This window comes from Lepidochelys olivacea (assembly GCF_965140295.1).
Source record: "Lepidochelys olivacea isolate rLepOli2 genome assembly, chromosome: 1".
NCBI classification, from domain to species: domain Eukaryota; kingdom Metazoa; phylum Chordata; order Testudines; family Cheloniidae; genus Lepidochelys; species Lepidochelys olivacea.
The window spans coordinates 187,047,795-187,068,132 of record NC_140411.1 but is presented as its reverse complement, the minus strand read 5'-3'; the positions used below and the strand labels follow the sequence as shown (position 1 = coordinate 187,068,132).

At 47.2% G+C, this 20,338-nt stretch overlaps 1 protein-coding gene across 11 annotated transcripts in view; it reads right to left on the bottom strand.

The window, feature by feature from the left end:
• Positions 1 to 17,703, bottom strand: part of HTR1F (5-hydroxytryptamine receptor 1F) — a 206,534-nt gene extending 188,831 nt beyond the window's left edge. For 10 of the 11 annotated variants that reach the window (XM_084611824.1, XM_084611822.1, XM_084611825.1 and 7 more), the window contains exon 1: positions 5,260 to 5,591. Coding sequence is in view for 2 of the 11 variants with exons in the window: in XM_084611822.1 (XP_084467948.1) it covers positions 5,260 to 5,495 (236 nt within the window). In the remaining 9 variants the exon portion in view is untranslated. Of the gene's footprint in view, positions 1 to 5,259; positions 5,592 to 17,686 lie in introns of those variants that run through there. The other variant, XM_084611826.1, reaches the window with a different exon arrangement.
• Positions 17,704 to 20,338: the final 2,635 nt, after the last annotated feature.

The following is a 20,338-nucleotide window of genomic DNA, read 5'->3' as shown; positions in this document are numbered from 1 at the left end:
CAGCCCCGCATGGGGCTGCCGGAGCTTCCCAAGGTTTGAAAATATTTACCGGAGCTCTGCTCCAGATGGATCCAGCTGAATTTAAGCCCTGATGTTAATAAATTTACAAAGAAGTTTTCTATTTAATTAACTTTAAATTTCACAAAAACAAACAGTAGTATGACACCCATTGGTGCGGACACAACTGCTGATTATAACTGGCTGAAAAGTGTCATATGGCATGCCCCTCCCCCGCCACGTAGACAGTGCTATGTCAACAGCAGAGCTTCTCCTGTCGACATAATCCACCTCCCCGAGAGGTGGTAGCTAACTCCACTGACAGGAGAAGGTCTCCAGTCTGCATACTAGTATCTTCACTAAAGCGCTGCAGCTGCTTTGCTGTAGCACTGTACAGGAAGACAAGCCCTTAATCAGAGTGTCACAGCTAAATACACAGTGGAGCAGACTGTTTAGCATAAGCTGAAGTGGCCTATTAACACCCCTCCAGTAATTCCAAAAGAGGAGCATGGGAGCTTAAATTCATAACTTTGCTAGATACTAAAAATCAGGGACTAAATAAGCAATGGTCTCAAGTTGGGGTGGAGGAGGTCTAGGTTGGATATTAGGAAAAACTTTTTTACTAGGAGGGTGGTGAAGCACTGGAGTGGGTTACCTAGGGAGGCGGTGGAATCTCCATCCTGAGAGGTTTTGAAGGCCCAGCTTGACAAAACCCTGGCTGGGATGATTTAGTTGGGGGTTGGTCCCGCTTTGAGCAGGGGGTTGGACTAGATGACCCTCTGAGGTCTCATCCAACCCTAATCTTCTATGAATAGAGATACTGGACTGTCTATGGTTTATTACAACAATCTGTAACTGACTAACAAACCCCAGAGCTCCTTCCCTAGCCCTCTTCCTTTCCTCCTTATGACTGGAGGGGTGTTAATGGGACTGTTCAAGGTGAAATGGCCCTTGAAACATGTGTTAACTACTTATGCTAAACAATCTGTTCCAGCTTGTATTGAGCCGTGTCACTCTGATTAAGTTTCCGAGACCTGAGGAAGAGCTCAGTGTAGCTCAAAAGCTTGTCTCTCTCACCAAGAGAAGTTGGTCCTATAAAAGATATTACCTCACCCACCTTGGCCTTGTCTACATTACAAAGTTTTGTCAACAAAAGTTATGCCGCTTTAACTAAAGCATTTTAATTAAAACCGCTGTCGCACATCCACACTAACTCCTTGTGTTGGCAGAGTGCATCAACACTGGCCACAGGGTGCTTTGGGAAGGGTTTGCAATGCCTCATGGGGCAGGTACAGCATCACATGATGCAGGTTTCTCAATCCCATCATTCCAGGGGCATCCTAGTAGATTGTCAGCCACTTTTTCAACTGAAGGGGGCGGGGAGGGGAGAAGGAGAGGAGAGTGGTGTCTGGGGGAGAAAGCAGGCTGACCACCCTATCCTGAGGCAGCAGGAGGGTCAGCCCCCGGCTCTGCTCGGCACAGCAGTCTCTCCTGAAACAACCCGCTCTGCCTGCCTGCCTATGGTTCTGTGAATCCCTTTGAGTTCTCCCACAGCCTTCTCAGCTGCCAGGAGCAGCATCCTGAGCAGCTCTGCGATTCCTCAGCACAGAAAGCTCAAAGCAGCACACCTGCCCATGAGGAGACTTAACTCCAGAGGCCTGGAAGGGGCATGAGGGCATTACTGGGAAAAGTGCACCTTTCTATTCCTGGAAAACAGTGAAAGCAGGTGAATGAGCCATTGGGGGAGGCTAGCCCCGATCCCTCACCAGAGCCAAGGTTGCACACATACACACCCCATGGCCGCCGGATCCCCATGCACCCCCAGCCCCGGAGCACCGGGCAGGCAGAGTGGTCCCAGCACCCCCAACCCTGGAGCACCGGGTGGGCAGCATGACTTGGCTCCAGTCCCAGCACCTCCTGCCCTGGGCCTTACAAGCACTGACCCCAGCCTGCCTGCCCTAGCCTCTCTGCCACAGAAGAGCAGGAAGGGAACTGGAAGCAGGCAGCAGGGGATCTGGGGGTGGAGCGTGGGCAGGGCCGCACCAGGCTGTTCGAGGAGGCACAGCCTCTCCTGTACTAGGATACCCACTGCCCACGAGTGAAGGAGTCACAGCCCTAGCCTCGCCCATCCAGCAATACCCACCTCAAGTCACTAGTGCTACCCACCTCAGTCCTTCAGCCCTCAGAAGGGAGAGCTAGATTACACCCAGTCCCTATGTTGTGGAAAATGAGTCACACCATTGGTTTGGTCCAAACAGTCTGAGGTCCTTTATTGAATACAAGCATGCAGGTAGAAGGAGACAGAGATGGTCACATGCGGGTGCCACCTTGGTCTCTCTCTGCCCTACCCCTATAATACCAGACTTCTATAGGTCCAAATTCAAGCCAAATTCAAGCATTATTAATAAAGCTTTATAAAGGAATGAATGGAAGGGCAGTTTCATAACTAGCACAGTGCTGACGCACCATGTTATTATTAAGATCTTATCAAGATCTGCGGTTTACTGTGGCAGTGTTTTGACTATGGACTTTTGCGGGGTGGACGGTGCCTATAATGGACAGCTAGGGACTTTTGGTTCTTTTCTAGTTAGAGATTGGCCTAGTCCATTATCTGGGTCAAGTGCCACAGCCTAGCACACGTAAATGCTTTATCTTAAGCCAGGTCTTACAGGATACAGGCCTGTAGGCCTCTTGCGTTACAGCTCTTGCATATGTTGCATACAGTGCATAGATTTTGATGCAGAATGGGATGGGGTCAGTTTCAACAGCAAGGTTAACATCAATTTCCCCCACACCTCCACGGAGGGAGAATCAACTTCCTACACTTCCCTCTCTAACACACCCATGCAGGGGGACGCATAATTCAGCCCTCAATAGACATGTAACAGTGACATATGTGGTGATTCTTGTTTTGGAGAACAAAACGACTTGCTGTCCCCAAAGGCAGATATTTACCACCTGGGTCAATAGATTTGGATATTCAGCTCAACATCTACTACTTATTCCATGCTGCATCATTGCTTATTCTCTATTTTTAACAATAAGGGGGCAAGTGATGGGTGATCAACAAAAGCTTCTTAAGATATGCTTGTATTTGAACCTACTTGGTTTAAATAGCTATAGGTTCCAATATAAGCATAAGGATGGCTGTCCATGTTTCCAATCCTCCATGGTCTGGATATTGGGTTGGAAACCTCCCAAGAACATACTCTTAACAAGGCTGCCAATGATCCTGGGCTCCATTCAGGTTACAAAGATCAAAAATAGCTTTTCTTGTAGTTCTTTTCCTCCCAAGTGAAGAGATACAGCGCTTTTAAACTAATAGTCTTGTTCTTTAAAGTAATTTTTTGTAACAGGTTACCACTCCCAGTGCATGACTGGGATAAGACTATGAAGAGTTCAAAGTTCTAAGAAATCAGAGTGTGTAACAAGACAAGGATATACCCGAGAAAGAATACAAGGAATATTTAACATCTCCCAAAACAGGATACTCATACTCTATAGAAAGGCATGTTATGCCCAATCCAGTAAGGCCCTCGACCACTATAAACTTGCACCTAACAGCCATTGCATATAGTTCCTAACTTCTGCATTCCTGAATTCCTTTTCTCAGAGGAAACTCCACAGGAACATGAAGTTGGAGGCAGATTTCATTATGATTCTGAACCTTAAATGGAATCCAACTTCTTATAGTGTGGAGGAATACCATTTACATTGTAAGCTGTTTTGGGCAGGGACTCTCATTGTTCTGTGTTTGTACAGCACCTAACACAATGGAGTCTGATCCATGACTGAAGCTTCTTAACACTATGATAATGCAAACAATTTGATTTGTTTGGGATGATTTTGTAAATCAGTGGAGGATTCACAAACAGAATTAAGATGAAAGATTATGATTTACCATTGTGAAGACTCAAAATTTACTTGCACTTCAGATGAAATTTTTTATATGAAATCACACACACTGAGACCTACAAAAATCCATCTGCACTGTATACACAAATATCTATGGTATGTGTATATCACGCAAACACAAAAACAATGTAGGGGGGAAACAAAACTTCCTTACCAGATCAAATCTGACCCAAATTTAAACTCATTAAAACAAGCTATACAAAAACTTAAGAACTATATATAATGTTTCCAAAACATCTTTTTAAAAAACAAGCTTTTATTAGAATATTTTTAAACACACATTTTCCTGCTGTGATTGGGATCTAAACATTAGTTTACTGTGCTAGAGCAGGAGCACATTAAAACGTGAAAATAACTAAAACCAAGCTGTGACCAAAATGAAATTAAGCTAAATTTTACACTTCACTTAGTTTGAACAAGTATACAACAAAGAAAACAGTGAAAAGCCAACTAGAGCTACAGTTTTAATAATTTAAGATAGTTCCTATGTTTCAAATACTATATTTGTAAGTATTTCCCCCCCGAATATACAGGCATCAATCTATAGAGAAATTAGAGACACAGACGACTAAATTTTAATTTCCCCCATGCAGTTTATTTTCCTTTGCATTTCACGAGGAGTTAGCCAGAAATCCGAACACAGACGGGAGAAAGGGCGAGATGAATTAACTCAGTATTAAACTAGTTCTTATAGCCCCTGAGAGGCAGCAGCACACTCAGGCTCCGCTATTGTATGCAACAGCTGAAATGCGGATTGTCCCTGCAGGAGGCACAGCGGGCTGCCCTGCTTCCGAGTACACAGAGCGCAAGATAAGCAGCATAGACGGAGAAGGCTCGAGACCACCACTTTCCCAAGCAGCAGCAACTTTTCGTTTAGATTCAGAGCAAGGGGGTTGGGTGGAGATTAAAGGCTCGCCAGCAAGACTCCGATACCAAGAAGTGGGAAGGAAAATCTCTTCAATTAGAGTCTTCTCCTTCACTCACCCTCGCTCTCCTACTAGATAAACGGGGGAGGGGTTCAAACGGTGTTAGAAACATTATGGATTTCTTGTTGTAAATGGCACACGAAGGTAACGGTGCACAAATGCACTTCGCCCTCCACGCTGCTCCTGCACTGATCTCCCGGCACGCAATGAGTAGCGGAAGGCAGGCAGAAACAAGAACCCGACCGTTTGCAGAGGCGAGGGGCTTGCACGTCTGCAGGTATAACCGAGGGGCATGCAAGCCAGCCCATGTGGGCGCAGAAGGAGCCAGGGGCCCAGCGCCCGCGCTCCACCGCCCCCCAGCCAGACCAGGAGCCCCTCTCACGCCAGGGCTGGCTGCACTTCAAAGCAAACCGGCTCTCACCTGTGCTGCGGGACACCCGCGTCCTCCTCTGCTTCCCGCCAGCTCCCGGGAGCGGAGCGGGGCGCTCGTCTAGGCTGCGGAGCCCCCTCGGATGGCAAGGGGAGCAACGTGCAGCCGCCGCGGCTCTGAGTCTGGACGGGGGCTGAGTCTGCAAGCGGCGGCGGCTGCTCAGGAAGGAGGCGGAGGCTGCTGCTCTGATCGGCTGCTGTCGGGGGGGGAGGCCTGGAGCTCTTCATCCGCCCACCGCTCCTTACAGCCAGCGGGAGCGGGGACAGCAGCCCCCTGCCTGCCGAGCACCCGGGCTCTCCCACCCCGGTGAAGGGGGGCCCTTTCCCCCACCTGGCCACCCCGCCCTTTCCGAGCCGTTCCCCCTTCCCGCCCTTTATTATTCACTCACCCCCCCACACACACACACACACTTCCCTTCCACCGAGCCGGTCCCCAGCTCTTCCTCCTTCAGTTTGTTCCTCTCCTTTTGCCATGCGTTGCTTCCTTCCGCTGCTAATCTTCCCTGCCCCCTTTTCTTTGTGGAGTTCCCCACTCCCTGTCCAGCCAGAGGAGTTGGTCCCCTCCCCTCCTGGGTTCTCCTTCCCCCATTATTTTGACTGTCTCTGCTTGTGTTTGCCCCCACTGCAGGGGGGAAGAGCCTTAGCTCCCCCCGCTCCCCCCCCCCCCAGCACACCCTGACACAGCCAGGGCTGAGGCTGCTGCTTTTATTGGCGGGGGGGGGGGGTGTAAGAAGGATCAAATTAAGGGGGGGCAATCACCATTGCTGTACCCCTCAGGTTTTGGCCCCCGCATGGTCCCAAGTGCCTTCATAACACCAATAGCAGGTACAAGTGGGAACTTTATAGCTGCCACCACTTGTGCGGCCACCTCAGCTGGCAAAAAGGGACTGGATAGGGCCCTGCCTGGAAGCCCCCTTCCACAACAGCTGCCCTGGCTACGCCCCTCCTTTTCCATTCCTTCCACCAGCTGTGGGGTTACAGCTCCTCCAGCTGCGGGGGCATTCACCCACCTGCCTATGGCTGGGCCTGCCATACCATCTGCCACAGCCCCTCCCCCCACCACTGCTTCTTCCTTCATGACTGCCCTACCCCACACTGAGACCTACGTGGGGCAGCGGCATTGGCACAAGTAGCGGGGCTCGCAGCTGTGGAGATGGTCTGCCCAGACATCTTGGAGGCCATCTTCCCCCTGGCAGTGGAGGTTGCTGCCCAGGTGGATGTGGAGAAAGGCACCTCAGTGGAAGGTGTCTTTGTCCCCCCCTTAAGACTCTGGAGGATCTGGGCCTACGGGTGGTTTTCCCCTCTGTCCCACCCTTCCTTCCTAACACTGCTCTTCTGCTTCTTCTCTCTGCCATGGGAAAGCTGGTCTCCCATAGCACCTTACTGCCACAGGGCTGTGAGGACCCTGCCCTCCTTCAGCTGATCTTCATGCTGAGAGGATACCTCCAGCTACCAGCAATGGCACATGGTAGCGATGCGGCCTGGAGGGGTCGTTCATGGTGCCCATCAGGGGTCTTCTACATTATTTGCCGGGGAAGGCTCTTTGCTTCCCCTGGCAAGCACCGAGGCATGTCCAAAGGTAGTCCCCCTTGGGCCAGCAAAGAGGGGGCACTGGGCCTTCCTGGGCCTCAGGACAGCAGCAGCACCACCACTGTTGGCAACCTTTCCCATCCAGCTCCCCTCCTCCATCTAAAGCTGACATCTGCCAACTCCCCTTGGGCATCAGGAGGAATCCTTGTCCTGCCTGGCTGAGCAGGCAGACCCAGCCTTCGATAGCCATCTGGCAGGGTCCTTGAGGGGTGCATGTGTGATGATGGGCAAGGGAGAGCCCCTCCTCCCCCTTAGAGGAAGGCCTTCCCTCTCCCTGGTCATGTTCTCTTTCGCCCCCATCCTGCCATCCTTACCTGCCAAGCCTTCCCCTGCTAGCCCTCCTTTTGTTATCACCAATGAGGGCTGGGTGCTTGTCTCAAAAAGTAAGTGTGATAAACATAAGTCACGGCCCAGCTCCTTCCCTCCTTTCAAGAGGAGGCCCCTGCTGAGCTTGCTTCCATGCCCCCAAAGAAGGTATGCCCCACTGAGAGCTGTAGGTGAGTGGCCTCAAGTGTCAGGTACTCTCCCATGTTTGGGCAGAGGGTACTCTGATCCTCCTGCAGGAGACTCCGGAAACCAGCTAGTGCACAGGAGGTTGGCCCTGGGTGGTGTCATCCAAATTAGAGCCCATCTTGAGTATGGCGAGTGGGACTGGGTAGACCCCCATAGCGCTCACCTAGTGCATGGTGCTATTCACCCTGTGGGTTCCGCACTGTTTGCTCTAGAAGGTGAAGGCTGCTCTGCCAGCTGCCTCTCTCACTTCTCTCCCTTTGCATAAAGGAGCATCTGGTTCACCCAGTGTTCTGATGATGAACATGTTAAAAGTATTTAAATAGATCACATACTTCTCTCCCTTCACTTCAGCCTGAAATTGTTGTTCACAGAGGCACATAAGTATTTATAACAGCCTGCATTTAAAAAAACAAACCAAGCCATTGTTCCAACTAAACCAAGCACTAGCTGTCATCGCAAGCAAGCAAGCAAGCAAGCTTTAAAAGCTAGAGGTGCTGAAAGTTGAATTTCACTTAGAAAGTGTTTTACACGAAACACCTGTCTACACAGAAAGCTGCACTAACAACCACATCCACTTTGTAGTTTCTCCCAGGTTTCCAGGAAAGTGTTTTTTAATCCGTTGTTAAAGGACACCTCCTTGGGTGGTCACGAAGGACTATTGCACATTTTAAATTCCAGATTTAAATTGAATCCAATCTTTGTCTTGCAGATTTTGCCATTAGCTAATACAGTTTTATCCATGCTAATAATGTAACCCCCACCCCTTCCTCGAATGAGTGGAGGTTTAGTTCTGACATGAACACAAATGACCTTACATGGCGCACTTTATGCGGCTCACTGCTGCCCTGTCCACACCTGCTGCTAAACAGAAATAATCATTTATTATTAAACTGTGGTAATTTTGTGGTCTCCTCTTGGCTTCAAATTGAAGCCATTACACTCTTTTTACTTGTGAATGTGAAAGTGCCTCTCTGGAGATGTTGATTTAGCATGATTTTTTTTTTGCCACACCTTGAGTTCTTTTTCAAACAAAGAAATTTGATGCTGGTAAAAAGTGCTTGACTGACAATGATGGTGATAGAAACTCTCTAGTTATCCCCCCAAAACAGGTATAGGATAGGCAATGGTAGTCAGAGTCCAAGCTAGGAATCTCTACAGTTCCTTCTTCAAATCTTTTCCTAGAGTACCTCCACCCATAGAACGATGCCTACAAGTTACTTGACAGCAGTGTGTATTGACCAATGCTTATTACACCAGTCATAACTGCCTCACTGTTACTTTGTTTTTCCTTCTGTCTTTTTGCTTTACTCACATATTGTCTCATCTTATATGTAGATTGTACTACAGAAGCAGCTAAAAGCCGTAATAAGAATTTAGTACAGTGCCAAGCACAACTGAAGTAATGGTCTCTGCTCCATAGAGATTACAATTAATAAGAGGATCCCCCTCTCATTAACTATATTAGCCACCAATTTATGACTAGGCTTTTAAATAGTTATTCCTGAGCATAGCAGTACACAGCCTCTCTGCCCCCTACTCCCAGCAGGTGCGGTAGATGTTTTAGAGGAACTCATTATGGCTGAAAAGAGATTCCAACTCACCCCAAGGAAGGTTAGTAGCAACTTTTACTCTTTCCCATCCCATACTTACTTGCCTCCTAGCAACTTGTTTTCCTCCCCACAGCAAAGGAGAACAAAGTGGAATAGAGGTTGCAGCTAGTCTGCAAGCTACAGTCCTTTGGACGCTGTCTTTTCTCTAACATAATGCCCAGTAGGCTTATATGCATACTCCAGGGATGCAGGCTTTGCAGGTTTATTTTCCAAATTTAAAACCTATTTGGGAAAGAAAAAAAAACCCCAAGTTATAATCCATTAGTAGTATATATCCCCCCGAAGGAGAAGGTTTTTACTACTCCGGCTACAAAAGCCTTCTCCTAGGATATGTTTCTTTTTGTATGGTCCAGGGAGACTAACAAGCTTCAGCTGTTTGCCATCCCCCCTCCATACACTTGGACAGCTGGTGTCTAGGGTTCTCCTCAGTCACTTCTGCCCCTCCCAGTGCCTTGGCTGATAGCATGCCCCTTCACGCAGGACATGGGGATTGGTCCAGTGGGGCTCCTACTTTTTCATCCCATTCCATCTTCTTACTTAGGCATTAAGAAGGGAGAGCTAATACTGGTGCTTTGGCATAAAAGAGGGACTAGTTGCTCCCGCTGGGTGGGCTAGCAAGCTCCTGCCAATTCCTGCTGCTCAGCTGAGGCTAGGCAAGAAGCTGACAGGTGGTTACTCCTCTCGCCTCAGCCACTGCTCATTCCACTCAGAGATGCCAAACAGCAGCAGTGTGGGGCTACTGAAACAAGGAGTGAGAATAGACACTATATCAACTGGGTCAGCCAGACCGCCACAGGAGGGCCCCAGCAGGGACAGGATGAAATGTGTGTGATATTTACTGTTCAGCTGCTGGTGCCATAGGGAGTAGAAGCTTTTTTACTACTGAGCCTTGTTGTGACAATATGAGCCCTCAGGGATCAAGGATGTCACTCCCTTTTTGATTGCCCTTGCTGAGAGCAACACCAGTTCCTCTCCATCTTGTTTAATAGGAAATCTCCATCCTCCTGCAAACATATCCCTGTTCTAGGCACATTAACTCATTCCCCATCAACTCCTGTGGGAATGAATACCAAGCCAGCATGATAGAGGGATTTGGAGCAGGTGCAGCTATAGGAAGAAAGTTGAATACTACATTTTGGTCCCTAGAGCTAGGAAACATAACTGAATGGCTGTGTGGGTGAAAACAGATTTTCTTGAATCAGTTAATGGGATTAGCAGATGCTCAGCATCAGGTCCACAGTTTGGAAATACCCGGGCTGATATATTTTGTGATCCTTTCAGTTCCTGCCTTTGTGTTTTCTGCATCATTGTACATATCTATATACTGGGGAGCAATTTCTCCACTAACACCCCAAATTAACTTCAGTAGAATTGGACAAACTGTAAAGTTAATGAAGAATTTAGCCTCACTGAGTCTCTCATGCCTTCCTCATAATGAATTAATTAATGAATTCATGAGAGCAATTCAGCACAGGTGGTAATAGACCAGCTGTAATGGAGAGTAGCAGGTGCCCAGCACTACTCCAAATCAGACCAGTTGTTTGCATTTTTTTTAATTAAAACACTGTTAGGTCTCTAATTATGACTAATACATGAGAATTCAACCAGCTATTTAGAAAAGCCACTGATTATTTTGCTTAATGAGATGAATGGAACATTTGCTTCAAGCATTATTCAGCAAGCTGCACTGTCAGCATTCCGTACGTAGGGCTACACAGAGGAAGTGCTAAGTTTAAAAAGGAAGTCTTGCAGTAGGAAAATCAATGCAAATTTTCTTATACCTATTTTCTATTTATATTCCATGAATATTCACCCACACACACACCCCCTTCTCACCAGGAGCATAAAGATTAAGAGCTAACATGCCCCATTGCAGATATAGGAAGGGTGGGAAAACTCCTTTTGCCCAAGGCGAATGAGCTTGGTGGGGCTTTTCAGTCACTTGCTCCTCACTGGTGACCAGCCTAGTCAAGACACTTTCTTGGAGAGGGGGAGTCAGGGATCAGAGTTCATAGATTTGCAACTCTTTATGTAATAAGGGGGAAAAGTCTGTGCTCAGATGAATATCTGTGGGTGGTAGGGGAAAGAGGGAGAAAAGTGGGGGGAAAAAAAGAAAGGACATCATCAGACAGAGAAGGAAAGAGGGATCAGACAGAAAACCGTGCAGGAAAAATAGTTCCATTATCTATGTTAACAAAGAAAATTTGGTATGAAGCCAGGAAGAAAGAGAATAAGATGGAGTAAGTTACCTTTACAATTATTAAATAGAAAGTGGATTGACAATGTTACAACTGAATAAGAGGGGGAGTGAAGCTTTGCAGGGTGTGTGTATGTTTTTTAATTATTTTGACTTGCAGAGGACCGGATTCTGCCACCCTCATGTTTAGTACTTTACACTACAATAAGCCATTAAGCTTTCTTACCAACCTCAAACCTTAGCATTCTTTTAGAAATCTCCCTATTGCACATATATTAATAAATATCCCCACAAAAACCAATAGAATTCATACTCCTTCACCCTTCCTGAAATAAGGAGATGGGACTTCCCTTAATTTCTTCAAAGGTTATTGCCTACAATGCTACTCTCCTTTATACAAATAGGTAGTTGCATGAGAGATGTTTTAGAAAGAAGCGACCATCTCAGCAGCAATTAAGCATCAAATGCTCTTACAAAGAATGTCATTCATCAAGCAATTTGGGTTCTTCAGACTGAAATTTATATAGTTCCTGTGATACTCACTGCTAAATTAGTGACAGCTGATCCACAAAGGTACTTTGACATCTAAATCTTCATTTTAGGTGCCTAAAGTCCCACTTTTCATCTCTATTCTGGTCCTCACAGCTCCTGCCAAACTCTATAGGTGGCTAAACTCACTAAGTTTTCAAGGCAAGAGGTTCTGGGCAGCAGATTTGTAGAAATTTTGGTGGTGCCCAGAACCTACCCCCTCAAACTCTGCCCCCAACCTGCCTAAGGCTCTGGGAGGGAGTTTGGGTTGGGGGAGGAGGTCTGGAGTGCAGGCCCTGGCCTGGGGTATGGGATTGGAGAGCAGGAGGGGTGCAGGCTGTGGGAGGGAGTTTGGGTGGGAGAGAGGGTCTGGGTTTCAGGCTCTGGGGTGGAGTTTGGGTGCAGGCTCAGGGAGGGCGTGCGGAGGGCTGGGGTGCAGGCTCTGGGAGGGAGTTTTGGGGCAGGAGAGTGTGTGTGGGAAGGGAGAGAGGGTTCAGGCTCTGGGAGGGAGTTTGGAGGTGGGAGGGGGTGTGTGGGAAAGGGGTGGAGGTGCAGACTCTGGGAAGGGGTGCGGCGCTTACCTGGGGCTCCTAAGCCAGGCAGGCCAGGGGGCCTCCATGTGCTGCTACCCCCAGGCACTGCCCCCGCAGCTTCCTATTGGCAGCAGGGGCGCTTGGAATGGGAGCAGCACACGTAGACGCAGGCCCACCCTGCCAGGGGCCAGCAGCCACATGGAGTAGGCAGGCAGGAAGCCACTCAGCTCTGCTGCGCTGCCGGTGGTGGGTGGGGGCCCCAGACCATTTTAAATCGCCTGGGGTTGAAAGGTGTGGCCGAGGAAGAGACCCAGCCTCAAACATCCTCGGACCAGGAATATTCCTGGTGCCCAGGCACCACGGGCCCATAAAACTTGCCACCCCTGCCTAAATTTCTGCCTCTGGATGTGCCCACTGTCGGTGTCTAGACACCCTTCTCTTCTCTAATCCTAGTGCAACTCACAAATTGAGGGAAGATAGGCAGGCAAACACCTATGTTGCACGTGGGACCAAATCTGGTAGGCATTCTCAGAGGCCAAGGTCCCATTCAAAATGGGCCTGGAAGAGGTGGTGGTGGTGATGGTGCCCACCATATAACTGCTAGCCCACTGGGAAGAGCACTCCTCTAGGATGTTGGAGATCTAGGTTCAGGGCCCTGTTCCTCTGCTGGAGGGGGAGAAGGGAGACTCCTGTTCAAATCTTACCTTTCATGAGAGTGCTCTTATGCATATGCACTACTGTACAGTAGGTAAATACATATTATTTTGTCTGCAGGAACCCTGCCTTATTCTGTGGACAGCTCTAGTGGCATCTCTTATACTAAATATATTTCATTTTTATTTTTCAGTGTGGCTGAACCATTTTTTCCTCACACTTTCCAGACATCTTTGTTTCCAGTCTGACAACAAGTATGCTAAATTTCATCTTAGAAGGTAAAAGTTTGACAATTAGTGGTGCTTGAAGCAGATTGAAACAGGTAGGGGAGCTCTCACTTGCACCAGCTGAGAAGGGAGGAAAGTCGAAGAGATCTGTGGAAGGGAAAGTGCTGGTTACCTAGAAGCAGAGAGACCTCTCCCTGGCTCATCAGAGCAGTGTAGCAGTGATCTTCCCCTTCCTATAAGCAGGGATTACAAGTGTTTGAAAATAATCCTTTAGAATCCTTAACTGCAGGAGTCAGTACATGCTATACCTACCAGTATAACAACCAGCTTCCTCTTTGGCTATTTCTTTTAGCATTTTACTCTCCAAGGTTCAGACAATAAATGATCTTTGCATCATCCCCTCTTAACAGGTTATCAGATCTGAATTTTTCTAGGAGGAGTGCCTTCACTCTGTTCCTAATGGGACCACCCTGATGTGCGTGCTCATTTTGCTCCATTCCAGCTAGGGGTGTATACCTTCCCTATTTTGTATGACTCCAACATGTGAGAAACGTTTACTGATGCCCTGGAGTCAGACTCATTCTCAATGAAAAGTAAAATAGGGACTTTGTCACCTAATAGACAATTTCAAAATTAATAAGTAGATTGATAAAGCCAGTATCTAAGTTTTGCATCCTTGCCGGTATTAAGAAGGGCCTAACAATCTAAGGAGTAAATAGGCAATTCAGGGTAGAACAAGGGAATGGGAGTCATGGAATCTGTTATCAGAAGGGCAGAGGAGGCAAATATACAGTGCATTCAAGGCACACCTATGCTCCTTGCTGGAGAAAGGATGGGAAGGGTAAAAAAAAAAAAGTGGGAATGAGCTAAAACAAGAAAAAAGTCAAACGCATTTGGGGTGAACAGTCATTGGTCCCAATTAAACTCAACTATTTCACTAAATCCTGCATTCTTTACCAACCAAGATTCCTATTGAAATTCCATGTTCATTTTTTGCGTAAGTAATACCTATCTCACCCAGAGCTCAGCACCTGTGACTCCCATTGGAATTGTGAGTGCTCAACGCCTCTGAAAGACATTCTATACCTGTGCCGAGATCCAGAAACACGTAAGTCATTCCTTAGGGTTTGTGTACAACGCAAAAATCGTCCATGACAAAGGGTCTTAGAGCCCAGGTCTATGGACTCAGGCTCAAGCTAAAGTGCTAAAAATAGCACTGAAGATGTTTCTGCTCTGGCTCTGACACGTGGTTTCAGAGCCTGAGGGGGGAACATCTACACTGCTATTTTTCACACCGTAGCGCAAGCCTGAGTTTGTGGACCCAAGCTCTGAGATTTGGGGTGTGGGAGGGGCTTAGCGATGGAGCAGAGGGTTGGGGTGAGGGCTGCAGGGTGGGGCAGGAAATGAGGGTTGGGGGGAGGGATAGCTCAGTGGTTTGTGCATTGGCCTGCTAAACCCAGGATTCTGAGTTCAATCCTTGAGGGGGCCATTTAGGGATCTGGGCCAAAAACTGGGGATTGGTCCTGCTTTGAGCAGGGGGTTGGACTAGATGATCTCCTGAGGTCCCTTCCAATCCTGATATTCTATGATGAGGGGTGTGGGAGGGGGCTCCAGGTCGGGGCAGGGGGTTCAGGTGCAGGAGGGGGTTAGGGCTCTGAGCTGGGGGTGCAGGCTCTGGTGTGGGGTGGGGTCGGGGATGAGGGGTTTGGGGTCCAGGAAGCAGTTCTGGGTTTGCAGAGGCTCAGGGCTGGGGTAGGGGATTGGGGTACAGAGTTGTGGTGCGGACTTACCTCCGGCAGCTCCCGGTCAGCAGCGCAGCTGGGGTGCAAAGGCAGGCTTCCTGCCTGTCCTGGCACCATGGACTGCGCTGTGCCCCAGAAATGGCCAGCAGCAGGTGCGGCTCCTAGGCGGAGGCACGCAAGTGGCTCCGCCTGGCTCTTGCCCACAGGCACCCCCTCCCCTGCAGCTCCCATTGGCCGGGAACTGGCCAATGAGAGTGCAGAGCCGGTGCTCAGGGTGGGGGCAGCGCACGGAACCCTGTGGCCTCCCTATCTAGAAGCCAGACCCTCTGCTGGCTGCTTCCAGGGCACAGTGTGGTGTCAGAACAGGTAGACACTAGCCTGCCTTAGGTGGGCAGCACTGCCGACGGGACGTTAAAAGTACCAGTTGGCAATGCTGACCAGAGCTGCTAGAGTCCCTAGGTGCTGAGCAGGGCAACCCAGTGCCTTACATGCCACGTCCCATTACTGGGTCGCGACCCAAACTTTGAAAAAAACTGTTCTGGGGGTCACAATATCCAAGAGAAAGAGGGGGAGTATTATTGAAGATGATTACCACTTCTGTGAGAGGAAAAACAGCAAGAACTTTACTTTGAAAGCTTATCTTATTATGGCTCACAAAATTTGCAACACTTTTGTATACACCACACAAAAAACGTGACAGAGCAGCAACATGTAACATATAGCCTCTATTCACAGACATAACTTTCTTTGCAAGTAGCTAGTTCTTACTAACTCTACCTACTCCAATACTGCCCATTTTATAAGAACTTCTTCTCAGGACAAGTTGGTGAGGGGATGGGACTGGCCCTTTACATTTACAGATACAGAGAGGTGTAGTTCTAAAGTGACCATTTTGTAACTGAACCCTCTCACCCTACACTTAGATCCCACTACACTAAGCCCCTCTATACTTGGTTCCTCCTGGGCTGTGTGTGCCTGCCACAGAGGGGCAGGGCTCCAGGGTGTTTCTGGGGCAGCCCCGGCCCTTGCACTGTGTCAGGGTCAGGTGCAGCCTCACTGTCAAGTCCCTGTCCCAGGTGAGGGGAGTCACAAGCGTCGACTCCATGGGTGCTCTGGGGCTGGAGCACCCACAGGGAAAAATTAGCAGGTGCTCCACACCCACCATAAGCTGCACCCCCAATCCTCCCTCTCCCTCCCAGTGCTTCCCGCCCCCCCACCACCTAACAGCTGTTTGGTGGCACTTAGGACTTTCCAGGAGGGAGGGGAGGAGCGGGGATGCAGTGCGCTTAGGGAAGGAGGCAGAGAAGAGGCAGGGCAAGGGTGGGGACTTGGGGGAGGGGGATAGAATGGGGGCAGGAAGGGGGTGGGGCTGGGGTGGAAAAGGCAGGGTGGGGCGGGGACTTTGGGGAAGGGGTGGGGTGAGGGCAGTGCAGGGATGGGGCCAGAGGCGGAGGGGAGTCGAGCACCCCCCGGGCAGAGTGTAAGTCGGTGCCTATGCGGGAAGTCATTGCAGGGTGATCCCAGACCTCCATGCAGCCAGTGGCCTGTGCTCCCCACTGCCATGCTGGAACCTCTACATTTATTTATTGACAAATAAAATTTGCAGAATTTTGCAGAATTCTAAAATATTGTGGTCTGCATTTTTATTTTTATTTTTTGGTGCAGAATTTACTCAGGAGTAATGAAATTGATATGTACAGTTTATGCTTCAGTGCCAAATTCTGATGCACTGGAGATAACGTTTGTACAAAGTTTTATGAAGTTTGAATTCTGAAACAGGAATAAAATTTTGATTTAGCAAAGGGTATAATGCTGAATGGCAATACTCAGTTCCTCAATAAAAACTGGCAATTGCAGAAGTTGAAAGTCCCTAATGAAATACTTCTTTCAAATTTCTCCATGCTTACCTATGGGAAGTGTAGTCTCATTGTCTCCCTGCTTTAAGCAAAAATAATGATAATTTGTAAGTTTTATCACTGAACAAATTATTTACATATATTTGTTAGATTAGAATTCCTGCTTTGAATAAGCATTTGTATAGCATTTGTATGCTGCTTACTGTCCTTTACAGGAATTTTAATGTGTCAAGCAATAATTTGGAATGCAGATACTTTATATCACTTTTCAAGTTTAATCAAAACCCTGCCTCCTACATATTTTATTTAATTGTAATTGTTAATTGTATAAGGCCTGATTTTTCATAACTATGGTGCAAATAGCAGACTTCATTGGCTTTAGTTTTTTTCTTCTGGTGTCTAATGGATAGTATTTATTACACAGTTTTTCAGTATATGAGTAGTACATAAAATGTGCCATTATACAGAGTAGAAATTGCACAGTCATTTTGATTATAACATTAAATTCCCTGTTCAAAAAAAATAAAGAGGAAAAAATGTTCTTAATTTTTCTAGTTCAGTATCACAATAATCAAAGATGCTTATTCAGAATGTTAACTCATGTTAAGCTTTATAAATATTTCTAGGTGCTTTTACAATGTGTAGCACCCTTTTATGGCTGCTAAGGGTTATACATATGTATTCACACAGTCGGTAGTAACATTTACTATGCTGTTAAAATATGTCTTCATACCAGCACATCAGTTGCACCTGAAAAGTTCAAGTCCAGTTCCAAATAAGAGTCTACCTCTCTTTGTTAAAAAATTCAATAAGAGTACCCAACCACGCACAGAACAAGCCAGTTGAAAGGAGATTTGAGGGTAATTTTCTTGATTTGCAAAACAGCGTAGACTGGGGTGAAGGGCAAGGGAATTCTGTTTAGTGATCACTCTTCAAAGCAGCCATTCAGCTATGTGGCTTAAATCTTACCTTTTCTATTGGTGCGGACATGTCTGACCCTTTCTTGAGGTGCCATCTGCACTATATATCATTAATGGGTTTGGATCCTTGTTACAATGCTGCAGTGACATCCTTTGCCCAGCAGCCAGCTGGAATGCAGTTTACCCACCCTGGGAGCTCCCTGAGGTTGTTAAAACATTGTTCAGTCCTATCAACCTTTGTTTTAACTATGTTCTTCAAATGTGCTGCGGCCTCAGCCTGATCCTATAAATGGTTAAACAGATGCATGACTTTTTGCAGGCTCAAGGACATGGACATTAGCAGGGCAGTGGTTCAGGGATGTGGTTAAAATCTCCACTGCTCTCTGATCTTGGGGAACTATGGGTCAAATCCATCCAGGGTGTAAATCCATTACAGCCCAGGGAAATATGTCTGGAATGAGGTTAGCACATACATTTCAAGGGGGTAGATGCGGCACAATCAGATCACTGATTGCTGCCTGGTTACGAAGCCAGAGTTCAGTGTTGTTGTGGAGGAGTAGTTCCATGGCTTAATTAGTCATGCTAAGGAGGACGAGGAATACTTTTTAGGGAGATGTTTTCCGTCAGAAGATGGGGGGGAAAAAGTGGCTTCCATTAGAAGCGTATAGCAGCACTATTTTCTGTAGAGTTTTTAACTGTACTTTTGTTTTAAGCAACGTTAAATCTGGGACAAAAGTATCCCAAGTTAATCTCCGTGTGTGGTTCTGTGCTTTGGTGTGGTGCCTGGAAAGCCTTTCTCTACTGCACAGACCCAAGGAAGGGAATGAAAGGTAATGGTGGAATAAAAGATTACCTTGGGAAGGGACATTGTTAGGGGAAGGCAAATTCCCTTTGTTTCAGCTGTTCCACGGCAAAAAAGCAGCGTGCTGTTCTTAGCTGTGTCTTTTGATCTTCACTGGAACCTGTAAAAAGAACAGAAGGACTTGTGGCACCTTAGAGAGTAACAAATTTATTTGAGCATAAGCTGCTACACTGGAACCTGTGAAATTGACTCATACATTTCTAAATATAATGCTGGCTTTGTTGGCCTTGCCTCTCAAGATACAGGTTTTTGTTTCTCACGTTTTACAGGGCTGTGCAAAATACTATAACATCAGGGGTATCTGACTGAATGAGGCAAGATCCCATTGTCTAAAACACAACAAACTTTTAATTTAGCCAGAGTCCTAACGAGAGCTGAGTGGGAATTTTTCAACCAAAAGTTTTTTCTTTGGAAAATGCCAGTTCATCACAATAAAATATTTTGGTGGGGAAGGGTTGGCTTTGATTAAACTTATGTGAAGGTTTCTCAAGTCCAGGAAGGAATTTCTGGTCAAACCAGAGAGAGAGACACCCACCCCAATGGTCAGGACACTCACCTGGGTTGTGGGATACCTAGGCTTAAGTCTCTGTTCCATCTGATTTGGGGCAGGGACTTGAGACCAGGTCTCCTCCATCTTAGGTGAGTGTCCTAACCACTAGGAGCTGGGCTATTCTGTGGTGAGCCTCTGTCTCTCTTGTTAGTGCTGTTCCACTTTATATAAATTTATATATATAAATGTAATAAAGCAGTGGATGTGTTATTCCAGTGGACTTTAGCAAAGCTTTTGACATGGTCTCCCACAGTATTCTTGCAGCAAGTTAAAGAAGTATGGGCTGGATGAATGGACTGTAAGGTGGATAGAAAGCTGGCTAGATCATCGGGCTCAACGGGTAGTGATCAATGGATCCATGTCTAGTTGGCAGCCGGTATCAAGTGGAGAGCCCCAAGGGTCGGTCCTGGGGCCGGTTTTGTTCAATAGCTTCATTAATGATCTGGAGGATGGCGTGGATTGCACCCTCAGCAAATTTGCAGATGACACTAAACTGGGAGGAGTGGTAGATAAGCTGGAAGGTAGGGATAGGATACAGAGGGACCTAGACAAATTAGAGGATTGGGCCAAAAGAAATCTAATGAGGTTCAACAAGGACAAGTGCAGAGTCCTGATTTAGGATGGAAGAATCCCATGCACCACTACAGACTAGGGACCGAGTGGCTAGGCAGCAGTTCTGCAGAAAAGAACCTAGAGGTTACAGTGGACAAGAAGCTGGATATGAGTCAACAGTGTGCCCTTGTTGCCAAGAAGGCTAACAGCATTTTGGGCTGTATAAGTAGGAGCATTGCCAGTGTTAGGGGGCTTATTCCTTCATCCACTTACTTCTCTAGTCCTTCTCGCAATAGCAGAGAGCAACAATACCCAAAGTCCAAAGGTGCAAACAATTTGATGTTTATTGGGATGAACTTCCAGCAAGCATGATTCCCGTTTCCTTCCTTAGTGTCCTCCTCCCCAGCTCTGACACCACAGAGTCTTACACCTGTATCCCTGTTCCCATTCCTGCCCTTAGCCAAAAATGATTCTGATTTCCCCACCCCCATTCCCTGTTCCCATTTCCCCCTTTATCAAAACATGATTCCCATTCCCCCCCACCCACTCACTTCCTGATTGACTGTAGACTATATAGTAAAACTTGAGTTCTGCATTGCTATACCTTAACCAATCATTTTCCTGAAATTTAACTAACCAATCCTAACATATTGTAACATGATTATGTAACCAATTATATCCCACCACCTTAATCAGTTTACACCCAGCAAAATTAATTATACAGTAGACAGGAACAA